Source organism: Crotalus tigris, unplaced genomic scaffold, assembly GCF_016545835.1.
Source record: "Crotalus tigris isolate CLP2741 ecotype Arizona unplaced genomic scaffold, ASM1654583v1 scf7180000017568.13789103, whole genome shotgun sequence".
Taxonomy (NCBI): Eukaryota; Metazoa; Chordata; class Lepidosauria; order Squamata; family Viperidae; genus Crotalus; species Crotalus tigris.
The window spans coordinates 236,399-260,466 of NW_024096479.1; the positions used below are offsets into that span (position 1 = coordinate 236,399).

At 38.3% G+C, this 24,068-nt stretch overlaps 1 protein-coding gene across 10 annotated transcripts in view; it reads right to left on the reverse strand.

Annotated features, from left to right (window-relative positions):
• ALS2 (alsin Rho guanine nucleotide exchange factor ALS2) overlaps positions 1-24,068 on the reverse strand; it is a 46,579-nt gene that overhangs the window by 14,332 nt on the left and 8,179 nt on the right. For 3 of the 10 annotated variants that reach the window (XM_039354420.1, XM_039354428.1, XM_039354488.1), the window contains exons 5-19: positions 20,666-21,026; positions 17,559-17,727; positions 17,079-17,175; positions 15,044-15,121; positions 14,027-14,209; positions 11,797-11,968; positions 9,540-9,720; positions 8,591-8,656; positions 7,689-7,848; positions 4,709-4,840; positions 4,336-4,464; positions 2,813-2,883; positions 1,548-1,614; positions 415-617; positions 82-147 (exon numbers count right to left, since the gene is read on the reverse strand). In XM_039354420.1, coding sequence (XP_039210354.1) covers positions 82-147; positions 415-617; positions 1,548-1,614; positions 2,813-2,883; positions 4,336-4,464; positions 4,709-4,840; positions 7,689-7,848; positions 8,591-8,656; positions 9,540-9,720; positions 11,797-11,968; positions 14,027-14,209; positions 15,044-15,121; positions 17,079-17,175; positions 17,559-17,727; positions 20,666-21,026 — 2,135 coding nt within the window. Of the gene's footprint in view, positions 1-81; positions 148-414; positions 618-1,547; positions 1,615-2,812; positions 2,884-4,335; positions 4,465-4,708; positions 4,841-7,688; positions 7,849-8,590; positions 8,657-9,539; positions 9,721-11,796; positions 11,969-14,026; positions 14,210-15,043; positions 15,122-17,078; positions 17,176-17,558; positions 17,728-17,916; positions 19,460-20,665; positions 21,027-24,068 lie in introns of those variants that run through there. The other 7 variants (XM_039354470.1, XM_039354452.1, XM_039354461.1 and 4 more) reach the window with 7 other exon arrangements.

Consider the following 24,068-nt stretch of genomic DNA (forward strand, 5'->3'; position numbering starts at 1 on the left):
CTAATCTGACAGTATTTTAAAAAAAGATTATTCGTGAACAGCAGGTTTCCCCCCTCCCTCGGCTTAGTCTATTATACCTACCCATCTTCCATGCCATTTCTGAACATGCCAGAATACATCTTTCCATCTGCCCACTTCAAGACTCCTCTGAAATATACGGAATGTTATAATTAGATTGGTTCCATATTTAGAACGCAGAATTTTTACAACTTGCAAAAGCAACTGAGCTATGCCAGATTAACTTTTAATGCTCAGAGTGATGACAATGTGGGCTAAAGGTCTTTCAATATATATATATAACTGTGTCTGTTTCAGCACAAATATAGCTTTTTACATCAACCTTTTTACCTGTGATCTACTATAAACATTTAGACAAACTTCTTCTCATATAGTCAGGAAAAAATTCTGCTTCACCTGCCATGTGGCTTCCCAGAAAGCCATCGACCGTTGTAAACAGCGTCCTTAAGCCGAAGGTCTTTGTAGAAGGTATATCTCGCGTTCCTTGAAATAGGCGGCTCCTGCCTCTGAAGGCTTCCGCTAACACCACAGGGAGGCAAATCAGATGTCCCTTTTAAGGCCTGATCTATAGCTTGGCTTAGAGATTTCAGCCACTTAGTCTGAAACAGAGTGAAAAATATTCAAAGGCTTTCTGATGCCTATGTTCTTCTTCCTTCTCTCATTCTATATCTCTTGCAGGAATTCCTTGGAACGGGTATGACACAGATACTGATGTCATGGAATTCATACATACCAACAACGGTGGATTGTAGAATATAAACATTCCAGTACTTTTACTCCTTTTTAAAAATCAGAACTGAATTTTAACATTATCAGTTACATAGGTCCAATATACAATGGTATCCCAGACATTTCTTCCTACATAAATTAGTTAAAGTATAACCATTAACAATCTGTAATGTAATTTGTGAAGTTCCTGGCCTATATGGTAAAGAGCTCAGTCCAGCTATGAGTTGTGGGTTACCATTTTAAAATAAATGCTGAAAGATAGGCAACGTGGTTATTTAATGTTTAGCAGTTCTGAAAGTACATAGGTTCACACTACTAAAATTGTCAACGTTCAACAGGATACATTCTGTCCCCTTGTTTTAAAAAGTAAAGGATAAAACAGACCTGTTTAATATGCAATAGGCTTAATACAGTTGTTTAGCCTTTAACCACCACTAAAAAAAAGTTATGAAGACCCTCTGAAGAGGTAATCCCACCTCAAAAAAAAGGGGGGTTGAAAAAGGTGAGATCCCTGTTTGCTAAGCAGTTACCTCTCCTGATCTTATCAGCTATTTTCCAAAAATGGGATGTTGGATATTTAGATTGTACACTGATTCTAGAGGAAATCTACACAATATAATGATTTTTATTAGGTTGATCTGAAATAAGCACAGATCATAAAAACATGCTTCGTACCAATTTCAAAGAACGGAACGGAAAAAATATTGAATAGGCTCTAGAAAGCAAGCCATGCTAGAAAATGGAAACATCATTAATGCATCTGATGAACTGAATGGAGGGAAGGGGCAAAAAGGGCCTACCTTTTCTTGTGGACTTGATGAAATGAGAATAAACTGTTCTTCAGGTGTAGTGATTCTCAAACCATTCCTAGTGCAAAGAAAACAAACAAAGAGTTTTGTAAATGTTAATCCAGAGAAATGACTTCATTACCTTGTTTTCATATAAAAAAACCCAAGACTCATTTGTTCTCCCTTTCTTCTTCGCTTCACTGTAATTAATGCATATTAAAATATCCAAGGAACAAACTTTATCATCTTCCCTCCACTATTGACTAAATATAGCAATTCAGACTTCTGTTTTACTATGGAATTTTTATTTCAGGGGGACACAAGATGGAGACTAATTCTGCAACAATTCCATTCCATTTCAGAATTCCTAGAGGAAAACAGGCAAAGCTGCTGCAGCTGGATACTGTCCTCTCCAAGCCACATTTGCTCCACAGGACTATTAACACGACGTGTTCTGTGTGAAGCATCATTAAAACAAACATACTGTTGATTCTGTCTACATGATTGCTTATTTTGATTGACAGGATTTGCATTCTGAAAAGCAAGATGCAGTAAATAAATATTTTTCTTGTTAAACAATTGCATGAGCAATCGTTAGTGAAGAATGTATGCAATCTGCAAATACAGGCTGTCCTCGGCTTACAACCACAATAAAGCCCGAAATTTCTGTTGCTAAGCAAGACAATTGTTAAGTGAGTTTTGCTCCATTTTACGACCTTCCTTGCCAGTTGTTAAGTGAATCACTGTAATTGTTAAGTTACTAACGCAGGTGAATCTGTCTTTCCCATTGACTTTGCTTGTAAGAAGGTCGCAAAAAGAGATTACATGACTCCAGGACACTGCAACCATCATAAATATGAGTTAGTTACCAAGCATCTGAATTTTGATCATGTGATCATGGGGATGCTGCAATGGTTGTAAGTATGAAAAACAGTCATAAGTCATTTCTTTCAGTGCCTTTGTAACTTTGAACAGTCCCTAAACAAACTTTTAAGTCGTGGACTACCTGTAGACTATATAAAACTAAATACTTTTACATCTGAAATGTACATTAAACTGTTTCATAGATACAGCATGTTTACACTTAAAAGCCCATATTAACACAGTTGTTGTGTCAGTTGATTCAAGCCTAAAAAAGGCCAGATTCATCACTATAAGAATTTAAATTCTACTATGAGTATGAAAGCAGGTTCAAGAGCAAACAGAGTAAGTTTTAAAAGAACCAATAATTTGTTAACTAGTCCAAACTTAATATAAGGCAGCTGAAAAATACTTACATATTACCAGACTCTTCTGAAACAGGTTCTACCCAGAGGGTAGACAAGGAAAAAATATGGTGAGTTGAGAACTATAACCAAAGAGGAAAAAAAAAAGATCAGTCTTGATATTATGATTATGCCATATTATATAATATAAGGTTCAGTCCATGGTTTTTGCTTGGGCTTTGGCTTTGAAAAAAGCTTCTGGGTACAATTCAAGGTGCTGGTTGTTACCTATAAAAACCCTTTGTGGTATGGGATCAGGATATCTTAAAGCCGGTTTTTCTCTACCAGCCCTCCTACATGTGTAGGAGAAGAACATGCTCTAGGTTACTTTGATAAGAAATGCCATCTTATGGGACCCAAAAAGTTGTGGCACCTAGCTGCTGGAACACCTCCCTCTTAAGATTAGACTGTCCCTGCACTTGGCCTTCTGGAAAGCAGCTAAGGCCTGGCTCACTGTTGAGGCATTGAATGGTTAGTAACTACTTTGAGGTTTTATTCTCAGCTGTCTTTTCTTGCTTTAAGCTTATTTGGGGGATTGTTTCTGAAATATTTTTAATTGTTGGTTTAATTTTAAATTCTGTTTGTTGCCCAGAATCCCTCAGGTGAGAGGGACAGCCATATTAAACAAACTCTAGTTTGACTGTGATATTCAAGTTGCATTGAAACCTGTGCATTAGCGTTATCTATACAAAGAAAAACTCTGATCCATAATTCAATGATGTCCTCTGTTCTTAACATGCCTGATTAACAGCAGTTAACAAAGATGGGGAAAAAAGCAGAAGCAGCATTTGGTTTCTCTTTTGTGATAAATTACTCAAGTTAGAAGATCTGAATAACTGGACTGGATATTAAAAAGCATTCAGAGGGAAGGAGGGAAGGAAAACAAAATCTACTTTTGAACTGTGTTTGGAAACCTACAAACTAATGAGCTAGCCTATATTCATTTTATATTATTCCAGAAAATAGAAAAATCTTACCTCATGCCAGGCAAAACAATTTTAGTGACAACATAAATTACTTTCCTATATGTTCTTCTACGGATACTGAACATTTCTCTATTGGGGATACAGATAGATTTACAGATACATTTAGTTGGCCAGGAGGCGCATGTTATGGGTCTCATCTGCTTAAGAGTTTCATCTTGCAGATAAAGAGCCTTTTCTATGCCCCCATCCTTTGGCCCACCCTTTGGAACAAGGTGAGACTGGCTCTGAACTTACTGACCTGCTGGAAAGCCCTCAAAACCTGGTTGTGTGATTAGGCCTGGGGATATGAAAGTTCTGAAATGCGGTCTTCTGTGTTTTTGTTATATTATAGTCTTAACTGTTTTAATTGTATTTTAATAGTTTTGTTACTTTAAATTTTGATTGTTGAGCTTTTGTTATAACTATATGCACTGCCCAGAGTCAGATAAGCAACATGTGTAGCTATATAGTATAAATGGAATATGCATACTGTATAAATAAGCATGCTTTCAATTTGAAAGCTTCCCTTGTACTAGGAAGAGAAGACTACCCCATCCTTCGAGTACAGACCTGAGCATGGACTAAGGCATCGTTGAAGAGGATAAACCAATTCACTGAAAATCTCCCAGCATGTTGCAGGGACAATCCTCGATTGCTGCTTTCACAGATTAGTCGCCGCTCAGGTTTCCTCAAGGAATCCTATAATTGAAAAGAAATACAAGACAATTTAACAATAGGTAAGGCCATTCGTGCTAGGAATTTGCAATGCAGGGCTGGTGGAGTTCGGATTTATTTGCATTTAAACATTATAAGTATTATGATGAATCATAATTAACAAGATGCCATTTTTTAAAACTAGAAGAATTATCTTCTTGAGAGTAGAAAAAGAAAGTATTACAATTTGTGCTAGTAAATAATATCAGCTCCTAATATATAAACGTACTGTCATTTTCCCAGGAAACGTTTTCCAGAAACCCAGCGTATATTCAGCTTCTTTTCGTTTCCTACTGAGATGGACAGCCAGAGATTCATAAGAAGAGCTGGAATCATGAAGGCTTTGATATTCTGGCGATGTCTACAGAGAAAGAGAAGAAATGGAGACTGACTAATATTCCGCAAGGCCATCCCAATATTTTGATATAGATGACTTCATATTGTAGCATTAGAAAAATCTGTATTTAATACATCAGTGAAGTTAGAACATCTGGATAAATAAATTAACTTTCCATAGTACTGGAGCTATAGTGATGTATTAGATAAATTAATGAAAGGCTTTCAATATACTAAAGCCAGGATGTTAACAGTATTTACAGTATACTTAAAAAGTTTATACAATTTTTGCCCCAGCAGGTGGCAGCATCTAGCAGTCTTGTCTGGGATCAGAAAAAAACAGAGCAGCCAGTTAGTACTTGGAAGGGAGATTTCCAAGAATTCTAGAGGTAAACAAGTCTGCAATTGGGGGGGGGGGGAGTAGGCAGCGACAAGCCATTTTTTTTAGTGTTGCCAAGGAAACCCACATAATATGTCTGTGAAATCACCAAGGGTTGATGTCAGCTTCACAGAAATTTTATAATTACCATTTGTAATATTCTGGAAACATCCACGGGGCTCATAAAGTCTGCTGGTTTCAGCATGATTTGCAGCAAAGTAATTTTTTAGCTGCCACCTAAGAAGATCAGCTCTATTTTCTAAAGAAGCTTAAGGGTAACCTAAACATTGCAGCCCTTGTTTCAAGTTCCATGTAGCAAATTTATGTGCAACCTGTACAGTGGTGGGATTCAAATATGTGAACAACTGGTTCTCTGTGTAGATGCGGCTTCCAGAAGTCCATTCTGGGCCTGGGCAACAAAAAATTAGTTACCGGTTCTGCCGAAGTGGTGCGAACCGGCTGAATCCCACCACTGAACCTGTAGCATTAGAGTAAAATCTCAGTTTAACAGGCTGTTGTGAAGCAAAGGGTGCCTGTGAAGCCTGAGGTTCTGCTAAATCCCAAAAGTTTCTCCTCCTCCAGGAAATCCACTGCAAAGAAAAACATTTCTTTGGGGAATCAAATGCACTTAGGAAGGCAGATCTCTCAAGAATGTCATTACCACTATTAGGGATGCTGAACTATTTGGTCAACAGGAAAAGATTTGTTGGGATTAGGAGCCAGTAGGGGAAAGGAAGTGTGGCTACAGCACCAGTGCATATTCCATTAGTCTGATCAGTCTTTGCAACATCTTCCTTTCACCTTCATCTTCCCAGGGCCTTGTTTTCTTGTCCTTTCCTTTTATGAGAAACTCAAACATGAAGCATGCACATATACCAATGGCCATTCAATTGTCCCATTGCCATCTCTTCTGCATCCAGAATTCAACACGTGTGAAGAAACTTATCCATTTTTTTAGATGAAGTAGCAACCAGTTTGGATCCCTTTCCCAAATAACATTCAGAATATATCCACATAAGAATTTGTCTACTTTATCATGTCCACTAACCGTGGTCTGCTAAACTTAATTTTTACTGACCTAACCCTAAGTTTAATATACAGTAGTGGCCAAAATTGTGGAAACCTTTTGAGCTTTGATGGCTAATAACACCACTTTTTTTTGGAGTGGTACCATAAAATTATATATCAATAGAAAGATAATTTAATCAAAAATGTAATACAACATAGTTTATTCAATTATCTGTACTGTATTCTATGAAAAGTTATAGCCAAATAACCAGAAAAAGGAAGCACAACTTGCTTAGGTTGATGTCAGGTAGCTTTCCTTCACCTGATTGTAACCAATGAGCATGAGTGTTTAGAGAGCCAATCAGGTGTCATCCTGTTTTGGCAATGAGCCAATCAGATCACAGGAGGATTCAGTTATTGATGTCATGTATTGAAGCTGAGAGGAGGACATTTGTCAGTGTGTTATGTGATCGCTATCAAGTTGGTTGGGGTTTTTTGTGTTCTTTCATTTAGTGAACTTGTAAAAAGTAATAAAATTAAAGTAATGATGCAAAGAGTTGCCCAGAAAGTGATGTAAAATGATATTATTAAGTGAACAAGGTTACAGTTATAAAGAAAGTAGAAGAAAAATTGGTGGAAACTTAACCAAAGGTAGCATTTCTACTGTACACTTTTCCCAAAAGGTTTCCGCAATTTTGGCCACTACTGTATGTCAAGTTCAATTCCCAGAAATCCCCAGTCAGAGTGCTAGCTAAGGAATTCTGGAAGTTGAAGTCCACGCTTCTTAAAGTTGTCATGGTTGAGAAACGCTGCTGTTATACTTTTGCTAAGAGTCCTCATTTTGCTGATGGAAAAACTCTATGACACCAAACAGTATACATATGACAACAGCTGAACTTACAGCTGCCAATATTATTAATAGCTTCCATCCAGTTGTTGGAATGCAATCTTCCATTCTGTTAAGGGATTATTTCAAGAAAATGGTTACTAGGCAGTATTCAATGATCTTATACTGAACTCTTACACAACATAAAAAAAATTCCCAGAATGTTTCAGTAATAAGTCTTTTTTGAGTTTATAGGCAATTCTATAGCTAGGAATATATTAAATGAAGATTATCTGTCTTACCATGGCTAAACTAAAGAATGCAGAACTATGCAAACGAGTACCTAATCCCAAGAATACGTTTTCAGTATTCTAACATCAGAAAACTTTTCTTGCGCTAACAGAATACTATAAAAGCTAAAGCATTGCCTTAAAAATAATGTAGTTTTACTATTTGTGTATTTTAACAATTGATACTATGCACATTCACAAATACACAGTAAAAAATAAACATTTAATTAGAAAGAATGTATTTAAATGCATGCTTTAGCTATCATGAGGCAGATTATAGAATTAAAAACAAATAGTAAATGATAACCTATTTAGAAAAACCTATTATTTTTTCATAATATGAAAAAAACTTTTATACTCAACAACCTACCACTTCAAAACAGGTAGCAAGCTTTAGTAAAACTCCAGCATAATTATGAAGTCGTCTGATTGGCAAGAAAAACAGAGCATTTAGCATCTCCATTAATGGATAAATCTCGTTTGTCTCTGACAGATCTTGAAATAATGCTTGGTTTTTGCCTAAGAAATCCCTAGAGATAAAGGTAAATATGTATTATGTCTCAACAGTACTCAGTATTTAAAGAAAAGAAATGAAATTGATTATTTAGGGAAGAGCTTTTTTTAAAAAAAAAATAAATACCATTGCAAACGTGATTAATAGAAAAATATGATACATACAAGTTTAATGTCCGTGTAGCATTTCATTAAAATAATTTTTAAAAAGAGAGAAAAAGAAAAACTTGCATTTACCAACAAAGAAATGATTTCCATACAATTCAGACCAAATTTAGGAGTAGCTCAATTATACTAGAAATAAAATGCAGACCTTAACTGGTTTTTAATTTCAAATTACATTGTCAATTAATATAAAGATGCATATATTCTACTATTTTTTTCGAGAGAGATTTTCACAGGAATCCATGTGACCAAGCCTCCCTATTCCCCATAAATGGAAAAAGCCTATTAAATTTTGAGTGACATTTTTAAAATGAATTAAGTCAAAGGAATGGGATATGCGTTGATTCAATATTCACCAAAAATATTGGAAAGACATCACAAAAATGACTGGAACTCTAATTTTAGAGTATTATAGAATCTTGAAAACCTGACAGATTTTCTCTCCCTCCCTCTCTTTTATACCATAAGTAAGGCATCATCTGAGGAATCAAAGAAATACTCTACAGTATACAAGCTTGACCTTTACCATGATTTTAATCATTTATTAGTGCAACAATAAATCAAACAACTCTGTGCATGAAAATGTCCACTTACACTGCTGGCTTGGAGAGTACTGAAAATCCTCCCATTACCAAAAAGTTTGTCAAGGAAGCACAGTACCTAAAGCAGAACATCGGGGAAAAAAGTGAATATTCTTATGGATTTAAAATATCATCATGAATCTGTCAAATAAAAAATTTAAGAAGTGAAACTCTTTCTGCCTAATCCCGACCCCACAATCTTTAGCACTTCAACACATTTATATCCCTAGACTCTGGTAGTAGAGTTCCCTCTAGTTTTGGTAACAAAGAACTCCATACCCAAATTTTGATACCTCTACATGTTGTTCTCCCCCCCCCCTCCAGTACAGCAGTACATTACTATTCAAACTCAAACTCTCCCCTCTGGCCTGGAGTTTCCCACATCATAAGCGCTGTGCAGAAGGAAGCAAAGCAGCATTGCTTCCTGCCATACAAGACTTATATGAAAATACCCAAAGTAATGGAACAGGTAGTAAGGATGTATTTTTCTTAGTAGTGGTTCTGTCTGAGGCATATGTCAATAGGATAACATAGTAGCCATTGGTATATTACACTAAAATGAAAGATATATCACAGCATGAATCTATGAACTGTATTCTTAAAGGTTACTGGCTAACAAATGTAATATTCCCCTGTATTTACAGCAGGGCATACTTTACATTTTATCATCGAAAATGCCCAATATTTCAGTGCTAATACGGTCATGAAAGAAAGTCAATTGAGGACTGTTTCAAGAATTCTGCTTCTTGCCTGCCAATCTAAAGGAGTGGTGATGATTTTTTCAATCATTCTTCAACTTAATCTTACAGTACAAGTCAGCAATTCAGAAAACAGTAAGCATGATGTTTGAAAACTCTTTCTGTATGTCAAGTTTTCTTTATAATTCGTTCTGTTTTCAGAGGTAGCTTTACCCAATATAATAAAGACCCACACATTAAAACTAAAATAAAAAAAATCCTTACTCAGTATAACTTTCCAAAAACAGATTTGAATGCTTCAGGATCACCAGATTCTTTGCCTCTTTTAACCCTTGAAGAAAGCTGGTCAAAGAGGCTCCATGCTGACCAATCAGGTAACACAGTTTGCTGAATGTACTTGCCATTTCCTGCAGCAATTGAATGGTAGATGCCGCACCTAAATTATCTGTAACCCAACAAGTGCACATAGTTGATGTAGTTGAAATGCATGGTGGAAACATTGTCAATTCAATAGATCAGAAGGAAAAATTAGTCTAAACTCTCAAAACTGTACATTTAAAACTATTTTCAAAGATTCTCATTAACTAGCAATTAGTAAATCCATCTTTAATTACTCTTAATCATCAAGGACCTTTTACAATACACTAAGGGAGTTTAGTTCTTCATGCATACAAGTTAGGACACAAATAATTTGCTGGGTATGAGGCTAGTAGGCAAAATTTGGAAGGAGCATTTTGTAAGAAAGTTGGTCATGAATGCAGCTGCAAGAATCTGAGGATTGAAGTTAGCTATGGGGGTGAGGGAAAAATAAGAATGTCAGCTGGACAACAAAGCTCAGCTGAAAGAACTGAATATTTTAAATAATTCATAGAATGCACTGGGAAATTCAGTCTGTTTTCCTTTTCTGAGTCTATGGAGAGGAATGTACTTTGATGAAGGTAGGCAAGAGCTGTTAAGGGAAGAGAAATGAGAACATTGACATATGAAGACTAAAAAGCCCCCAACCCAATGCATCTTCCTAAGGAAAAGGAAGCATTGCTTCAGTTGTTTCATGCCAAAATGAGCACCTAACCATACTACAAAAACACTTTTTCAAGGTATCTAAAAAGATCAGCTCAGCCATAAGAACATTTAGAAAGCCTAATTCATTATAATAAGCTGAGAAAACTGAAAGGTAAACAGGGCTCTGGGAAAGAAAACAAGAAGGAATTTCCAGGAAGGAAATTACGTTAATGGATACTGCACCTTTGGTTATTTCAAAACCCCACTTTTTTTGTAGTCCTGCCTCATTGTCATAGACATCCGAATAGTCTTACTGAACTCACTAGGCACATAATGTTCTATAGTCAATAACATTTCTGGCTGCTATATCTAATCAAACACTATTTTAATTTGCATAAACCTATAAAGGACTGTAACCCCACCCCACTTTAGACTTATCTTTGCTGGGTCATTGAGAACTGGATGGTATATGAATTTAATACATATTATTAGTCTCTAGTACTGTGAATAAACCAATGTGTATTTCAGTGTAATGTGTTTTAATCTCTAGTACCAACAAAGGAAATATTGCATCAAATATTGCTGCAAATTGGCAAAGGAACCAAGATACTCCAGATACGTGGAAGCTAGATTTGAGTTTTTGCAGCAAAGACCAAATACCTCACATTGAGGAACTTAACTGACAAAATTGGGGGGGGGGTTGTGCAAATATTTTGGATGCTACTCCAGAAGACCCTAGTAGTAAGAATGATTATTGAAGGATATATATGCAGGAGGTGCACAGAATACCCTGCAGCTTGACTATGAACCTGGGTGGCTGAGAGATGCCTCTGGAGGAGATTACCACCTCACTGTCCTTGAGAAGATGGGGTCAAGAGATGCCTCTGTGAGAAATTGTTGCCTTGTTTATTTGTCTATATCAGTGATGGGTGTGCCACTCTGAGTCCCACAGATGCAAGATGAGCCTCTGAGGGAATTCACCCTTGACTGTCAGGGTAAGACCTGTATACTTCTCATAGTTTAACATATTAATTTGGAAAATGGAAACATTTGGGCAGGTTGTGTGATGGAAAATAAAGAAAGAGGGACTGTGAGGAATTATGGGACTTTAGCATTCAAAAATGTTGTACATGGGACTCTTTATCATGAACCCTCCAAATTCTCCATCAGCTGAGAAAGAGAAAAATGTGAGCGGGAAACTCAAAATAACCCTGTCTTATGTCTGCTTGGTATAAGGGGAAATTCAGGCAAGCTTTCAAGTTTCAGTTATTATACCCTGCAACAATAATGTAGCATTCCTGTACTCCTTGCACTGTTTGTTTCCTGATTTGGCCCAACTCAGACAGTCTTTTATCTAGCAAAATATATGACTGACGAGGTGGTCTTAATACAGAGCAAAACAGAAGACAAAAACACAGTGGCATTCCTGTCCATGTAAAGAAAGAAAAACAAAAAAAATTACATCTTGTGATTTTTAGAAATCAGAAACTGAAAACAGTGCAGTAAAAACACCTCTTACCAAATCCCAAGAGTGGTCGGAGAACTTGAGATTTTATAGAACTCAGTTTAGAGTAGAATTGTCTCTCTGTTGAAGCCAACTCATGAAGACTTGCGATGTACCCCATAATGTTTTTGTCCACCAAAGCCAAACAGTTTTTCCCACCTGTGGTCACATTGCTAATATACCCTAGCTGGAAGAAAATACATTATTTTGAAAAAATGTCTCAAGACAAAAGGTCAGCCCTACTTTTATGTCCCAGTAGACATTTGCCTCTTCTATTTTACCACTTGGCCTAGTGAAATAAATTCTTGGGCGTGCACACATAACATTACTTCCTATATAAAGTCTTGTTTCTACATCATGTGTACCATATGCAATATTAATACTTGAGGCATTTTCTTGACCAGATTCAACAATAATAGTAAACTTGTACCTGCATTCTTTTTCTTTTGATTGTATCCTTATATACCCAGGCTTGGCATAGATAGTGTGGCTTGTGAAATCAGATTCCAGTGATGTTCAAAGATATCAATTAAGCTCTTTCAGAAGACTTTACTCTCTCTCTGTTTTCTTACTGTTGCCCTTGAACCTACTTTACATATTCATTTATTTATTACCAATAAAGGAGAATATTTGTAGCTAAGAGTTGAAATGAGGTGGTGCTCTGATGTTGTTGTCTAGTTTAGATAATGAAACATCTGCAGGAAAACGATCAAGCTCAGAGAGCACCAAGGACCCTCGCTTACTTTCTGTAGGAGATGACCAGGCTGAGTAGGGTCGGGGCAGGGTCAAATGGGTAATCAATTTGGAGTTGCCTCTGCTCCCACAAGAGACCTAAGTCCAGCTCTCCATGAATTCTGCTGACTCTTATCCAGAGCCAATTTGATTTGATTATTAGTAGATCAGATTCTTGTGTGTAGGTAGCATGTAATAAACTTGAAGTGCTTTGAACTAAATTCCTGTTCCTGGTTATTTGCGTCTCACACTTTCTCTACATTTCATTTCAAAACCATCCTTTTCCATAAAGTTTTTTGCTCCACAGCCTACTTTATATGCCATACTACAAATAAGCTTGTAATAAAACTCTTGTCTATTTCTTACATCAAATTTAGACAGTAAGTTTTACAGTATCTACTCTATAAAGCAATGATGGGCACATGTTCCCTCACAAAATGTTATATGAAACCACTGTTTCACAAACCAGAACATTTACACCAAACTCAAGTGTAAGAGGAAAAGAAAAAAGTGGAAGAGGATATTCATTAGTTTATGATTTACAGGTAGTCCTTGGATTACGATGGCAATTAAGACTCGGATAATTATTGGAACCACATGGTGCTGTTTAAAGTGCAACATTATGTGACTGCATAGCTTAGCAATGGCAATCCTGGTTGCTAGCAAACTCTAACATATATCGGTTATTAGACAGGAAGTTGCAAGAGCTCCAGGTAAGGAAGGAAAGGGTGCTGCAGGGGGAGTGGTGAAGCTGTGGGAGGAGGCCTGGAACAGGCACACGATAGAGGACAGGGAGGGCTTTGGAGGCTCAACACAGCCAAAGCACAGATCAAGGGAGGCAGGAAGAGGGTGGGGGACCACTGGCGAAGACCAGTGCAGACTAAAGCTCTCTGTGATGTTGTAATTGCAAGCCAGGTGCCAAAGCACCTGGATTGCGATCGCATGACAGTGAGGGAGGGGCTATAATGACCAGAACTTCAGGGTGTGCATAGTTAACAGTGATTTCCCTATTAACATTAGACACTAGTGACAGTATTTCTCAATACTATACCATTTCAGATGAAAACAATAATGGAAAATGTAATGTTTCTTCTAGCTCAGAGGTCCCCAACCCCCAGTCCGTGGACCAGTAATGGGCTGCGGCATGCCAGCAACCAGTCCGCACAAACAAGCAAAGTCCCATCCACAGGATGCAGGCAGCACACAAAACCACGCCCCCTTCCGGTCCATGGAAAAACTTCTCTCCATGTAACTGGTCCCTGGTGCCCAAAAGGTAGGGGTCTTCTGTTCTAGCTGACAAAACTTGGACAGGAAGTAGAAGGATGCAGCTGTGGCACAGAGAATTATTTTGTAATTACAATACAGGTCTGATTTTTGCTGGGGGTTGGGTTCCACTGGAAATCATTTTCCATGGTCAATGGAATGAGAGATTATACATCACATTCCTGAGACTACATATTACACACCTATGTTCTAAAGCTTTTTAGGAAATCAACCAAAAGGTAATACATACCTTACTACAGTTTAGCAACAGTGTTGGACTCCCTAGGCAGTCATTTTCAGATGAAACATCGTCCTCTTCTTTTTCTTCTCGGCCACTATAATACAATGAAGGCTGAAAATCTTCTCCGTCTGCTAGGAATAAGGAATAATCTGTACCTGCTGCTATATTCCAAATTCTGTTGTCATCACATATCTAGCAAGATATAAAAATGTAATTTAGGAACACAAGAACAGTTCTGCTAAATCAGGGCAAGACCGCTTTTAATCTATAACAAGATCCAGACAGATGTTTCTCGTGGGCTTGCTTTAAACTGTTTAACTGCTAATTTAATACCTACAACTGGCATTTGTAAAAATGCTACTCTCAACGTAAAAGCAATATTTAAAGTCCAATTGTACTTAATAAATTTTCCCTTTATCCAATTTTCGCTTTAAACCCATTCAACTTAATGGCTATTGCCACATACTGAGATAATGAACACAATACAGAATTATGCTCAGAATGAACAAGCGTCTTATTTCATCTATTTCAGATCTCCTTCCAAGTTGTTTCACTGGATGAGCCCCGTTTTAGATGTTACATATTTCAATCACAGCCCTTCAATCATTTTTTTAAAGCCAGAGTTGCAAATATTTTGTCTTTTTCTTCTACAAAGTGTTCGTGCTCCTGATCGCGCTGGTTCTATATGATCATTCTGGATCATACAGACCACATGAAAAAAATTACAAGGTAAATCACACATCACCATCCCTCAGCTGCAGATGGGAAGTATAGCTTTGGACTGTTTTCACCTTGCACCATATTAAGAGAAACCTAAGATACCAGGAAGATTCTCTTAAGTCAAAATTTCTATATTTGGGGGAGCAGCAGGATCTTTGAAACCACGGAAAGCCCAGTTGAAATGTCTTCACAACTGTCTTCTTTTGAATCAAGGTGTTGGTAATTTTTTAAAAAACAAAATGTGGTGATATAAGTTGAAATTACAAATAATTATTCAGAAAAGAAGTTCATGACAATCAAAATTACCTTTGCCAGACGAGGGATTGTGGTTGAAGAATTTAAATGACTTAGCTGTCCATAAGTATTACTGCCCCATGCATATACCTGCAGAGAATTATGGAAAAATGGAGAGAAAAGCCACTTTAACGTAACCTATGTTAAAGTAAAATAAATAAGAGTATAGCAAACTAAGAAAAAGTCCATCTGAAATAGCCTTTCATTAACAGCAACTTTCAGATGTGTCGTATTACAATGTCCCTCTCTGGGCTTCTCAGTCTCATATCTGGGATTTTGGTTGATTCGTAGTAGTTTCTGCTATGGGGGATTTCAGCGACCATGCCCTTGTGGGGTGGCTGGCAATAGCCCAGCAATTCAGGGTTAGCATAGACCAGTGATGGCAAACCTTTTAGAGACCAAGTGCCCCAAAACTGCCCCACCCCTGCCCTGCCCCTCACCCTGCCAGCCCCACCCCCGCCTGCCCGCAGGACCACCCACTGCCCCCACAGCCCACTGCAGATTGCCCAGGTGGTCCTGCAGCGCCATGGTGGCCATGCCCTCCGTCCGCGCCCCACAGCATCATCTGCGCATTACAGGGCATGAGGGTGGAGTCTTGTCCCTGCTGCCCGGCTGCCATGTCCTTGGTTGTGCTGCTCCGCATGGGCCGTGCCCGGGAGCGACTTTCCTCCGGAGGGGTTGCTGGTGAGGGGGCTGTGGGGGAGGCGGGGCTGGGGCAACAACGCGCGTGCCCACAGAGACAGCTCCGAGTGCCACTTCTGGCACACATGCCATAGGTTCGCCCCCACTGGCATAGACTTTTCCCATGCCATAACTAGTCTAACTCATAAAATGTTGGCCATAAATTGGATCTACATTATTCTAATAGTTTGTTTATTCTTTATTTATATCCCACCTTAATTATTTTTACAAATAACTCAAGGCAGTGGACATATCCAATATACCTTCCTTGTATTTTTCCCAGAACAACAACCCTGTGAGGTGAATTGGACTGAGAGACAGTAACTGGCCCAAAATCACCCAGCTGGCTTTCATGGCTAAGGCAGGACTTGAACTCAAGGTCTCCTGCTTTCCCAGCTTGGTGCCTTAACCAGGTTGCTCCTTATCTGAAGGTGGAGAGCATTTCTAGCAGTCCTTTCTCAAAATATGATCATTTTCCGGTCTTTTGAGGTATGAACACTTCTAATTTCCTCAAGGTGGTAGGCCCAGACTCCTTATGAATCTGATATGTTTGAGGAATTACAGAGCAATCAGATAAGTTTTGTTGAATATTGAAATCCTGAGTAGCAAAGTTGTTAGATATGATTATCCCAGAATAATGTCTTCCTGCTAACTAATCCAGAAATGCTCTCTGATTTACTCTGGGACAGGAAGAGATGCCCAGCACAATGATGGCCAAAAAAGGGGGGAAATGAATGAAAATAACTGGACATGAACATAAGCTCATGTTCGACATATATCATTATAAGGCCAATTAATCATCACTATCTTCCTACCAGTCTTGTGTCTTTGCAATGCAATGCTGCCATCACTCTGTTCAGGACGACCTGCCCCTTTGGGGAATTAAGAGGCAGATTAACTTGTTTTAAACTGTTGTTCAAAACTTTACCTCTCTCAGCCCAAGGCCCCCTTATATTATTGTGGCAAAAAACAAGAGGACAGTCTTATATATGCCACCTTGTGCTCCTGAATAAAAGGAAGGATATAAATACAGAAATAAATACATAATTTCACTCTTATAATCCCATCAATGCTTAATCACCCAGATAAGAAGAATTAAACCCTAACCAGCCCAGGCAGCTAGAAATCTCCTACAGCTGGAAAAGACAAACTAGAATGAGAATCATCTCTTTATTCAGATTCTGGCCATCAATAGGCATGCTTTCAGTCTCAGTTCACATAAACATTTATAAAAGTATCTATACAAAAGGTATCAATACTAAAAACATAAAAGTTGAAAGGAAATCTGAATATGGAGTGAGACACATAAAATACAGAGTTTGATCTAATGAAGCTCCAGATGTGAGATAAGCATTTATTTTCCTACCTGAGATTTAGCTGTGAGTGCCAAGGAATGATGGCCACCAGCAGACAAATGAATTACTTCCTTACCATCAAGACTTTTTACACACAATGGTTGGAGCCTGTAAACCCACAAAATGAAATCAAGATCCCAACTTACAGAAGAAATCTGCACAGAGTACTTTTCACAGGAATACAATGATCAACTTTAACCAAAATACAAGGCCAATACAGAAGACAAATTGTTTTGTTATGATCAAGATGGCCCACATATATTGAACCAGTCATTACACAGTGAAAACATAGGGAGACAATTCCAAGTAGGCTATACTTAAAGTTGTGTGAGCAAACATTAAGCATGGATAGAGAGATTTCTCCTGCTTTCCTCCCTATGGCACCTCCAATAAGCCCCACAAATCACACCCCATCACAGATGAACACAGAGGACTATGAGAGGGAATTACTGTTTCCTAACTAAGAAAAGCTTTTCTTTCTAAACTCTTACCTTGGCAAGACATCACCGTGTCCCAGTTGCCCATTTTTTCCTTTCCCCCAGCTCCACACCTCAGTTCGCAGAGATGGAAGAAGCGCATCAGCTTCACCACTATACGTAGGTGTCAGGGCAACTGTTCTCATTTTGGCTCGTCCTACTTTCCTCAAAAGCCTTGGAGAAACTTTAATAAGGGAAGCAAGAATAAATGGTTAGAGCGCAGCAATTATCTATATTTTTTGTTCAAATATATTATTTGCTAATCCTTAAATAGCAGATTCATAGTCTTTTGGGCGGGTCTAAATGCTAAGTATTATACTGAGACCGTCACCTAGGCAATTTGTTAGAACCATGATGTATCTTTTCAATTTACTTTGAAATAAAAGAGGAATGCCGTGCAACTTCATGATGTTAATTAATTTCCCCATTCTCAAAAATTCTTAAAACCTGTGGTGCTAGGCGTTTCAGTCGTTCAGAGTACAGCAGGTAGCTATTTCCTATAAAACTGCTATTGCTTTTTTGAATAACAAAATTCTCATCTGACAAAGAAGACATCATATTCCTTTCTAGGAAGCCTTCACAGAGAGAGAATTTTGCAGTTAGTCTGCAACTTATACTCATCTGATCCTAAACTGGAATCCAATTAGCTAGTCTAAAAACAAAAGTAACCCCTCCCCCCCCCTAAAAAAAAAGGAATGATGGATGTTTTCATTAGGTGTCTACCGGAACATACAAGTTTAGGACTATGAGGCTTGAGCTGCAAAAATGTGACCAGATGGCAGCAGAAAGATACAGAAAACTCTTGCTATCTAGAACTTTGCAGCTAAGATCTGGTAGCCAATGAAAGACAAATTGTAGCTATATCAGCAGCTTTATTTCCACATAGGCAGTATTTTGGAATATGTAGTATAATTGGGAGGAGTTTGCCCATTCACTGGTAGGTGTGGCCAGTCACAAGATACCTATTTACCAGATGACAAACTGATGAGTTAGTGCCTTTGCATTTGCTATAGCCCTCCAAATTCTCCCTACCACCTCAAGGTACTTCTGTTTTTTTAGGGCAGCTGGACACAATCCTTACAAAAGCAGCTACGGCAATCCATTTAATTTTTTTTAAAATGAGCCCAACTATTTTTGAAAATAAAAAATGGTGCTGGAGGTTAGGATGCAATCATGCCAATTTTCTATAATAATTCTTTTAATTAAATTAATATTTACAATATAGAATATAGTTACAGAGTCTAACAAAAGATTCCTACGTGCACAATGCTATCTACTGGACAATTTGCTTAATTATGGCTTGTTTCTGAAAGCCCCTTTTTGCCAAAAGAAAGGAAACCTGTGCCAAGTGGTAAAAATTATTGGTTGAATGGTTTATTGAAATGTCTGTGCACTTACTAAATCGTAACAGACGGTACCCACCTATGTACTTGAGAATAAAGGAAAACATTAGGGAATGTAGTAAAGTCACAATGAACATATTTTATCAAAAGAATATCTTGGTATGAGTATCAGAATATTCATGTTTAGAAGTGTTACTTAATTGAATCTGGACCTGACTAATTTTTAATTAAAAATACAGTCGGACACATATTTGCAATAGCTCTGCAAGTGAAAAATACTGTACAAAACAATGTAAAAGATTAATGTTTGCCTCTCTGCCTTAGGACTACATCAATTCCCACAAAAAACAGTCACCTGGGTAAACAATGCTTTTCTAGAAGTCACAGTCAAGCATTCTAGCATTAGATAAGAGGCAACTATGAAGTGGCAGGGGGACCATATTGAATGTTAAAAGTCATTCATATTCTCTTTGACTCAAAAGGACACACTTGTGCTTTAGGACAGGGCTTTTCAACATTTTCACCCATTGTACCACTTTTAGGATATGGCAACATCCGAGTACCACCAGTCACCTAGCAAATGTCAAAAACTTGACCCCCCCCCCAAAAAGGAAAAAATGATAAAGTACAAGTAGTCCTCGACTTACAACAGTTCACTTAGTGACTGTTTGAAGTTACAATGCCACTGAAAAAAATGCCCCCCATGCCACAGCCAAGCAAGACACCTGCCTGCCCACCCGGGGGTGCTCTTCCTCCTGTCCAAGGTTTTCATTGTTGTGAGCATTTCTGTTGAGGATTGGCAGCGGGGGTGGGGTGGGGGGTGTTTGATTTTTATTCTCCCTGTCTGCTGGGTGGTTGCAGCAGGTTTGAGTCACTTCACATGACCCTGGGACACTGTAACCATCATAAATATGAATCAGTTGCCAAGCATTTGAATGTAAATCACAACACCCTAGAGATGCTGCAACATTCCCGCTGATCGGCGCTTCTTCTGGGCTTAGCAGAAGTGCCAGGATCAGTGCTGCTTTCCAGCTGATTGGTGCTTCTTCAGGGCTCAGCAGAAGCACCAGGATCAGCGCCAAGCTCCAGCTGGAGCCTGGCGCTGATCCTGGTGCTTCCGCTGAGCCCTGACAGCCCTGCAGCTCCAGCCATCTCTCGCTCAGGCTTGTGCGATGCTGCCACTGGTTCAGCTCATTCCCCTCCTCCGCTACCACTTTTCTAGGATGGTCGCGTACCACCTGCCAGGTGCCAATGTACCACAGGTGGTACCCGTACCACTGGCTGAAAAGCCCTGCTTTAGGAGACATGCATTGTGCAACTGATGAATTAAAAAGAGGGATTTAAGACACATCTCATTTCTACATGGGCTAGGTCCCTGCAGATGGGTAAGCATGTGCATATAAGCAATAGAAAAAGTAATTTGAGAAACTGACTTTTTAAAACATAAACAGTTTGAAAATATTTACTCTGCTGAAGAATAACATTTTTGTTACATATGTGCTTTAAAAACATTTACAAAATAAAGTGTCTAAAAATAATTATTTTTATTAACAATGCTCCTAATAGCCTATCTTCAAAATCACATACAAAGAGGTAACGGTGTCTTTTAGTTTTCCCAATCTTCTAATCTCAGGATCTACTTCCAAAACAAGGGGTTATACTGAAGGGCTGACATATAACACAATCTGCCATTAGAAACCTGTACATTCTTTACACTTTGGTGAATTGAGACGTTAACATCCAGGAATAAAAATCCTGGAGATCAACTGAGCGTCTCACCTTGGGAGAGCAAACCAGGCAAGGAAAGCCTTCGACAGGTTCCTTCAGATTCCTCTTCTCTAATATCTACCAAGCTGGAACTTTTTTTGCCTTGCATCGATTCCAGCTTGACCTGCTCTTCTCGACTGTCTTTCATTCCATCAAGGACTGGAGAACTTCCATTAGGTGGGGATGCTGTGCAACCTGCAACTGGGCCATAGAAGTTCATTACCTTCTTCAGAGATGAGGCTCCGGCTTCATACGTAGCAGCTACTCTTACACCAACCGCAGATGCACAAGAAACTACTAGACTATTAAGGGCAGATGTACCTGGAAGAGGCGGACCGGGGAGGCAAACGAGATGATCCTCTTCTTGAGACTGCTAGAAATACAGTAAGCAAATCCAAGAAATCTATTAGAGCATATATGCCAACTTTAGATAGTTCAAGACACCTTGTTTTATGACAAATGCATACAACTGATACTGAAGATGAGTTATTTAAGTGTCTTAGCTGCACCACATGTTTAAGAAAAGTGACCTATAACCAGATTTTTTAAGAGATAGCAGAAATCTTTGCTCACTCATATTCAAAAAAACTGAATCAAGGGCATTGAAATTAATAATAATAATAATAATCACCACTTGAACACCATTGGCAATGACAAATTTGCCATTAGTCAATTGCAAAAGGCGGCCTTACTAGGAACTGCTTCCATCTTGCGACGAGATCTGTGATACCATCAAACATCCACATCTGCCTATCCCAGGTCCTTGGGAAGGACTCGATGGGGGGACAAAAATGCCAAATCCAGTCTGAACATCTGGCTGACTGTGCAGTGATCCATAATAATAATAATAATAATAATAATAATAATAATAATAATAATAATGATGATGATGATGATGTTGGAAGGGACCTTGGAGGTCTTCTAGTCCAACACCCTGCTCAGGCAGGAAACTATATACCATTTCAGACAAATGGCTATCCAGTCTCTTCTTAAAAACTTCCAGTGTTGGAGCAGTCACCGTTTCTGGAGGCAGGTTGTTTCACTGGTTAATTGTTCTAACTGTCAGGAAGTTTCTCCTTAGTTCTAGGTTGCTTCTCTCTTTGATTAGTTTCCATCCGTTGCTTCTTGTCCTGCCCTTAGGTGCTTTGGAGAATAGCTTGACTCCCTCTTCTTTGTGACAGCCCCTGAACTATTGGAACACAGCTATCATGTCATCCCTCGTCCTTCTCTTCATTAGACTAGACATACTGCAACTGTTCCTTATATGTTTTAGCCTTCAGTCCCCTGATCATCTTTGTTGCTCTTCTAAACTGTACTCTTTCTAGAGTCTCAACATCTTTTTTACAGCATGGTGACCAAAACTGGATGTAGTATTCCAAGTATGGCCTTACCAAAGCGTTATAAAGTGGTATTAACACTTCACGTGATCTTGATTCTATCCCTCTGTTAATGCAGCCTAGCACTGTGTTGGCTTTTTTGGCAGCTTCAGCACATTGCTGGCTCATATTTAAGTGATTGTTCACTAGGACTCTGAGATCCCTCTCACAGTTACCACTATTGAGCAAGGTACCACCTATACTATACTTATGCATTTGGAGTGTTTTGTCTAAATGTAGAACCTTACTTTTTTCACCATTGAATTTCATTTTGTTGTATAGCGCTCAATGTTCAAGTCTGTCAAGATCCTTCTGTATCTTAAGCCCGTCTTCTGGAGTGTTGGTTGTTCCTGCAGCTTGGTATCATCTGCAAATTTGATGAGTTCCCCATCTATCCCCTCATCCAAATCATTGGTGAAGATGTTGAAAAGCACTGGGCCCATAACAGAACCCTGGGCACCCCACAACACACTTCCCTACTTGTTGCCTCCTGTATAAAAGTTTGCTATTATTTCTATAACTACCACTGTAAATCTACATGCCAGAGTTGAACAAAGCACTAAGTCTGGATAAATAGCCCAAAGTAATCATCCTCCTAATTAACTTTCTACTTCTGTTTATTTCAATAATAAAAATGATCACTTATGAAGTGACCATCACATGCTGCATTCCATCAAAAGCACTGTACATTTCTCTTTCCCCGAACAATAAACCATATAACATGTATGGTAAAATAAATGCAAATAACACTAGCATTTTAAATTTTAGATCTGCATTCTTTTATTTCAGTGTTTTCCTAAAGTTAAACCAATTCAAATCATGATTTATCCTGCCCACTTGCCTCTACATTGTCTAACTGTACACATGCAGCTTCTTCTAGAAAAAATATCAAGATTTTACAAGATAAAGTAATAAACAGGATATCTTTTACAAAATGGGGCAGTTCTGAACACATTATCATTGGAAAAGTCACTCTGATTTTATGGATTAGTTGATAGATTTCACAGAGTTAACATAAGTATACATTACAGTTGAATGCTAGTCTCTTGTTTTAACCATTTAGTCGTGTCTGACTTGGCGACTTTATGCTACTCTGTCAAGCTAATCTCTTAATCACAGAAAAAGAAATTCCCCAACATTAAGTTAGTTACTAATTTTGAAGTTTAGTAACATATATAAACAATAAAAAAAAAATTCAAACAGTACCAAAGTTTTTGATCTTTGAATTCATCACAAAATATAAATTACTAACTACATTAAAAACAACTTATAATGGCTGCATCTATATATTGCAATTACAATTCTTTCAGAAATCTGGTTCTTTTAAAATTCTGGTTTTACGGTGAATGAGGAGCCTACTGATACACTTGGCTTCTCTACTAGCAGATTTGAGTAAACAAGTTATTTTACCTAATGTTTGTTCAGTAAGATGTTTTGTTGGATGTGGAAAAAAATCAATTTCCTGCCTGCATAAAACTAAACAAGTCAGGAAGAGAACCATCCTGAACTTCAGAAGCATATGCACCAAGCACGCTCTTCATTCCAATGTCTAAATCAGAGGCCCCCAACCTTTGGGGCACCGGTTCCATGGAGAGAGGTTTTTCCATGGACCGGAGGGTGTGTGGTTTTGTGTGCTGCCTGCATTGCCCAGATGGGGCTTTGCTTGTTTGTGTGGACCGGTTGCTGGCATGCCACGGTCTGGTACTGGTCCACGGCCCGGGAGTTGGGGACCCCTAGTCTAAATAATTCCGACTTACCTTGACAATCAAAGGCAGCTATTAAGCAGTACCAACCTTACAATAAGGACAATGAATTCAGATGAGCAAGCATATGATATGGACCATTTTACATTGATATAATCCACTACATACCCCATTGCCACCAAATAGTTCTATCATAATGCTGAAGGAACAGAGAATTGCAATGGTGATCAGAAATTCCATAAAGGTTACAAAAACTGAAAAAAATCTGAAGTCCTTTATTCATTCTTCTTACTGCACTGCTACACGGTTTTGGTAATTTTAAGAGAAAATGAAATA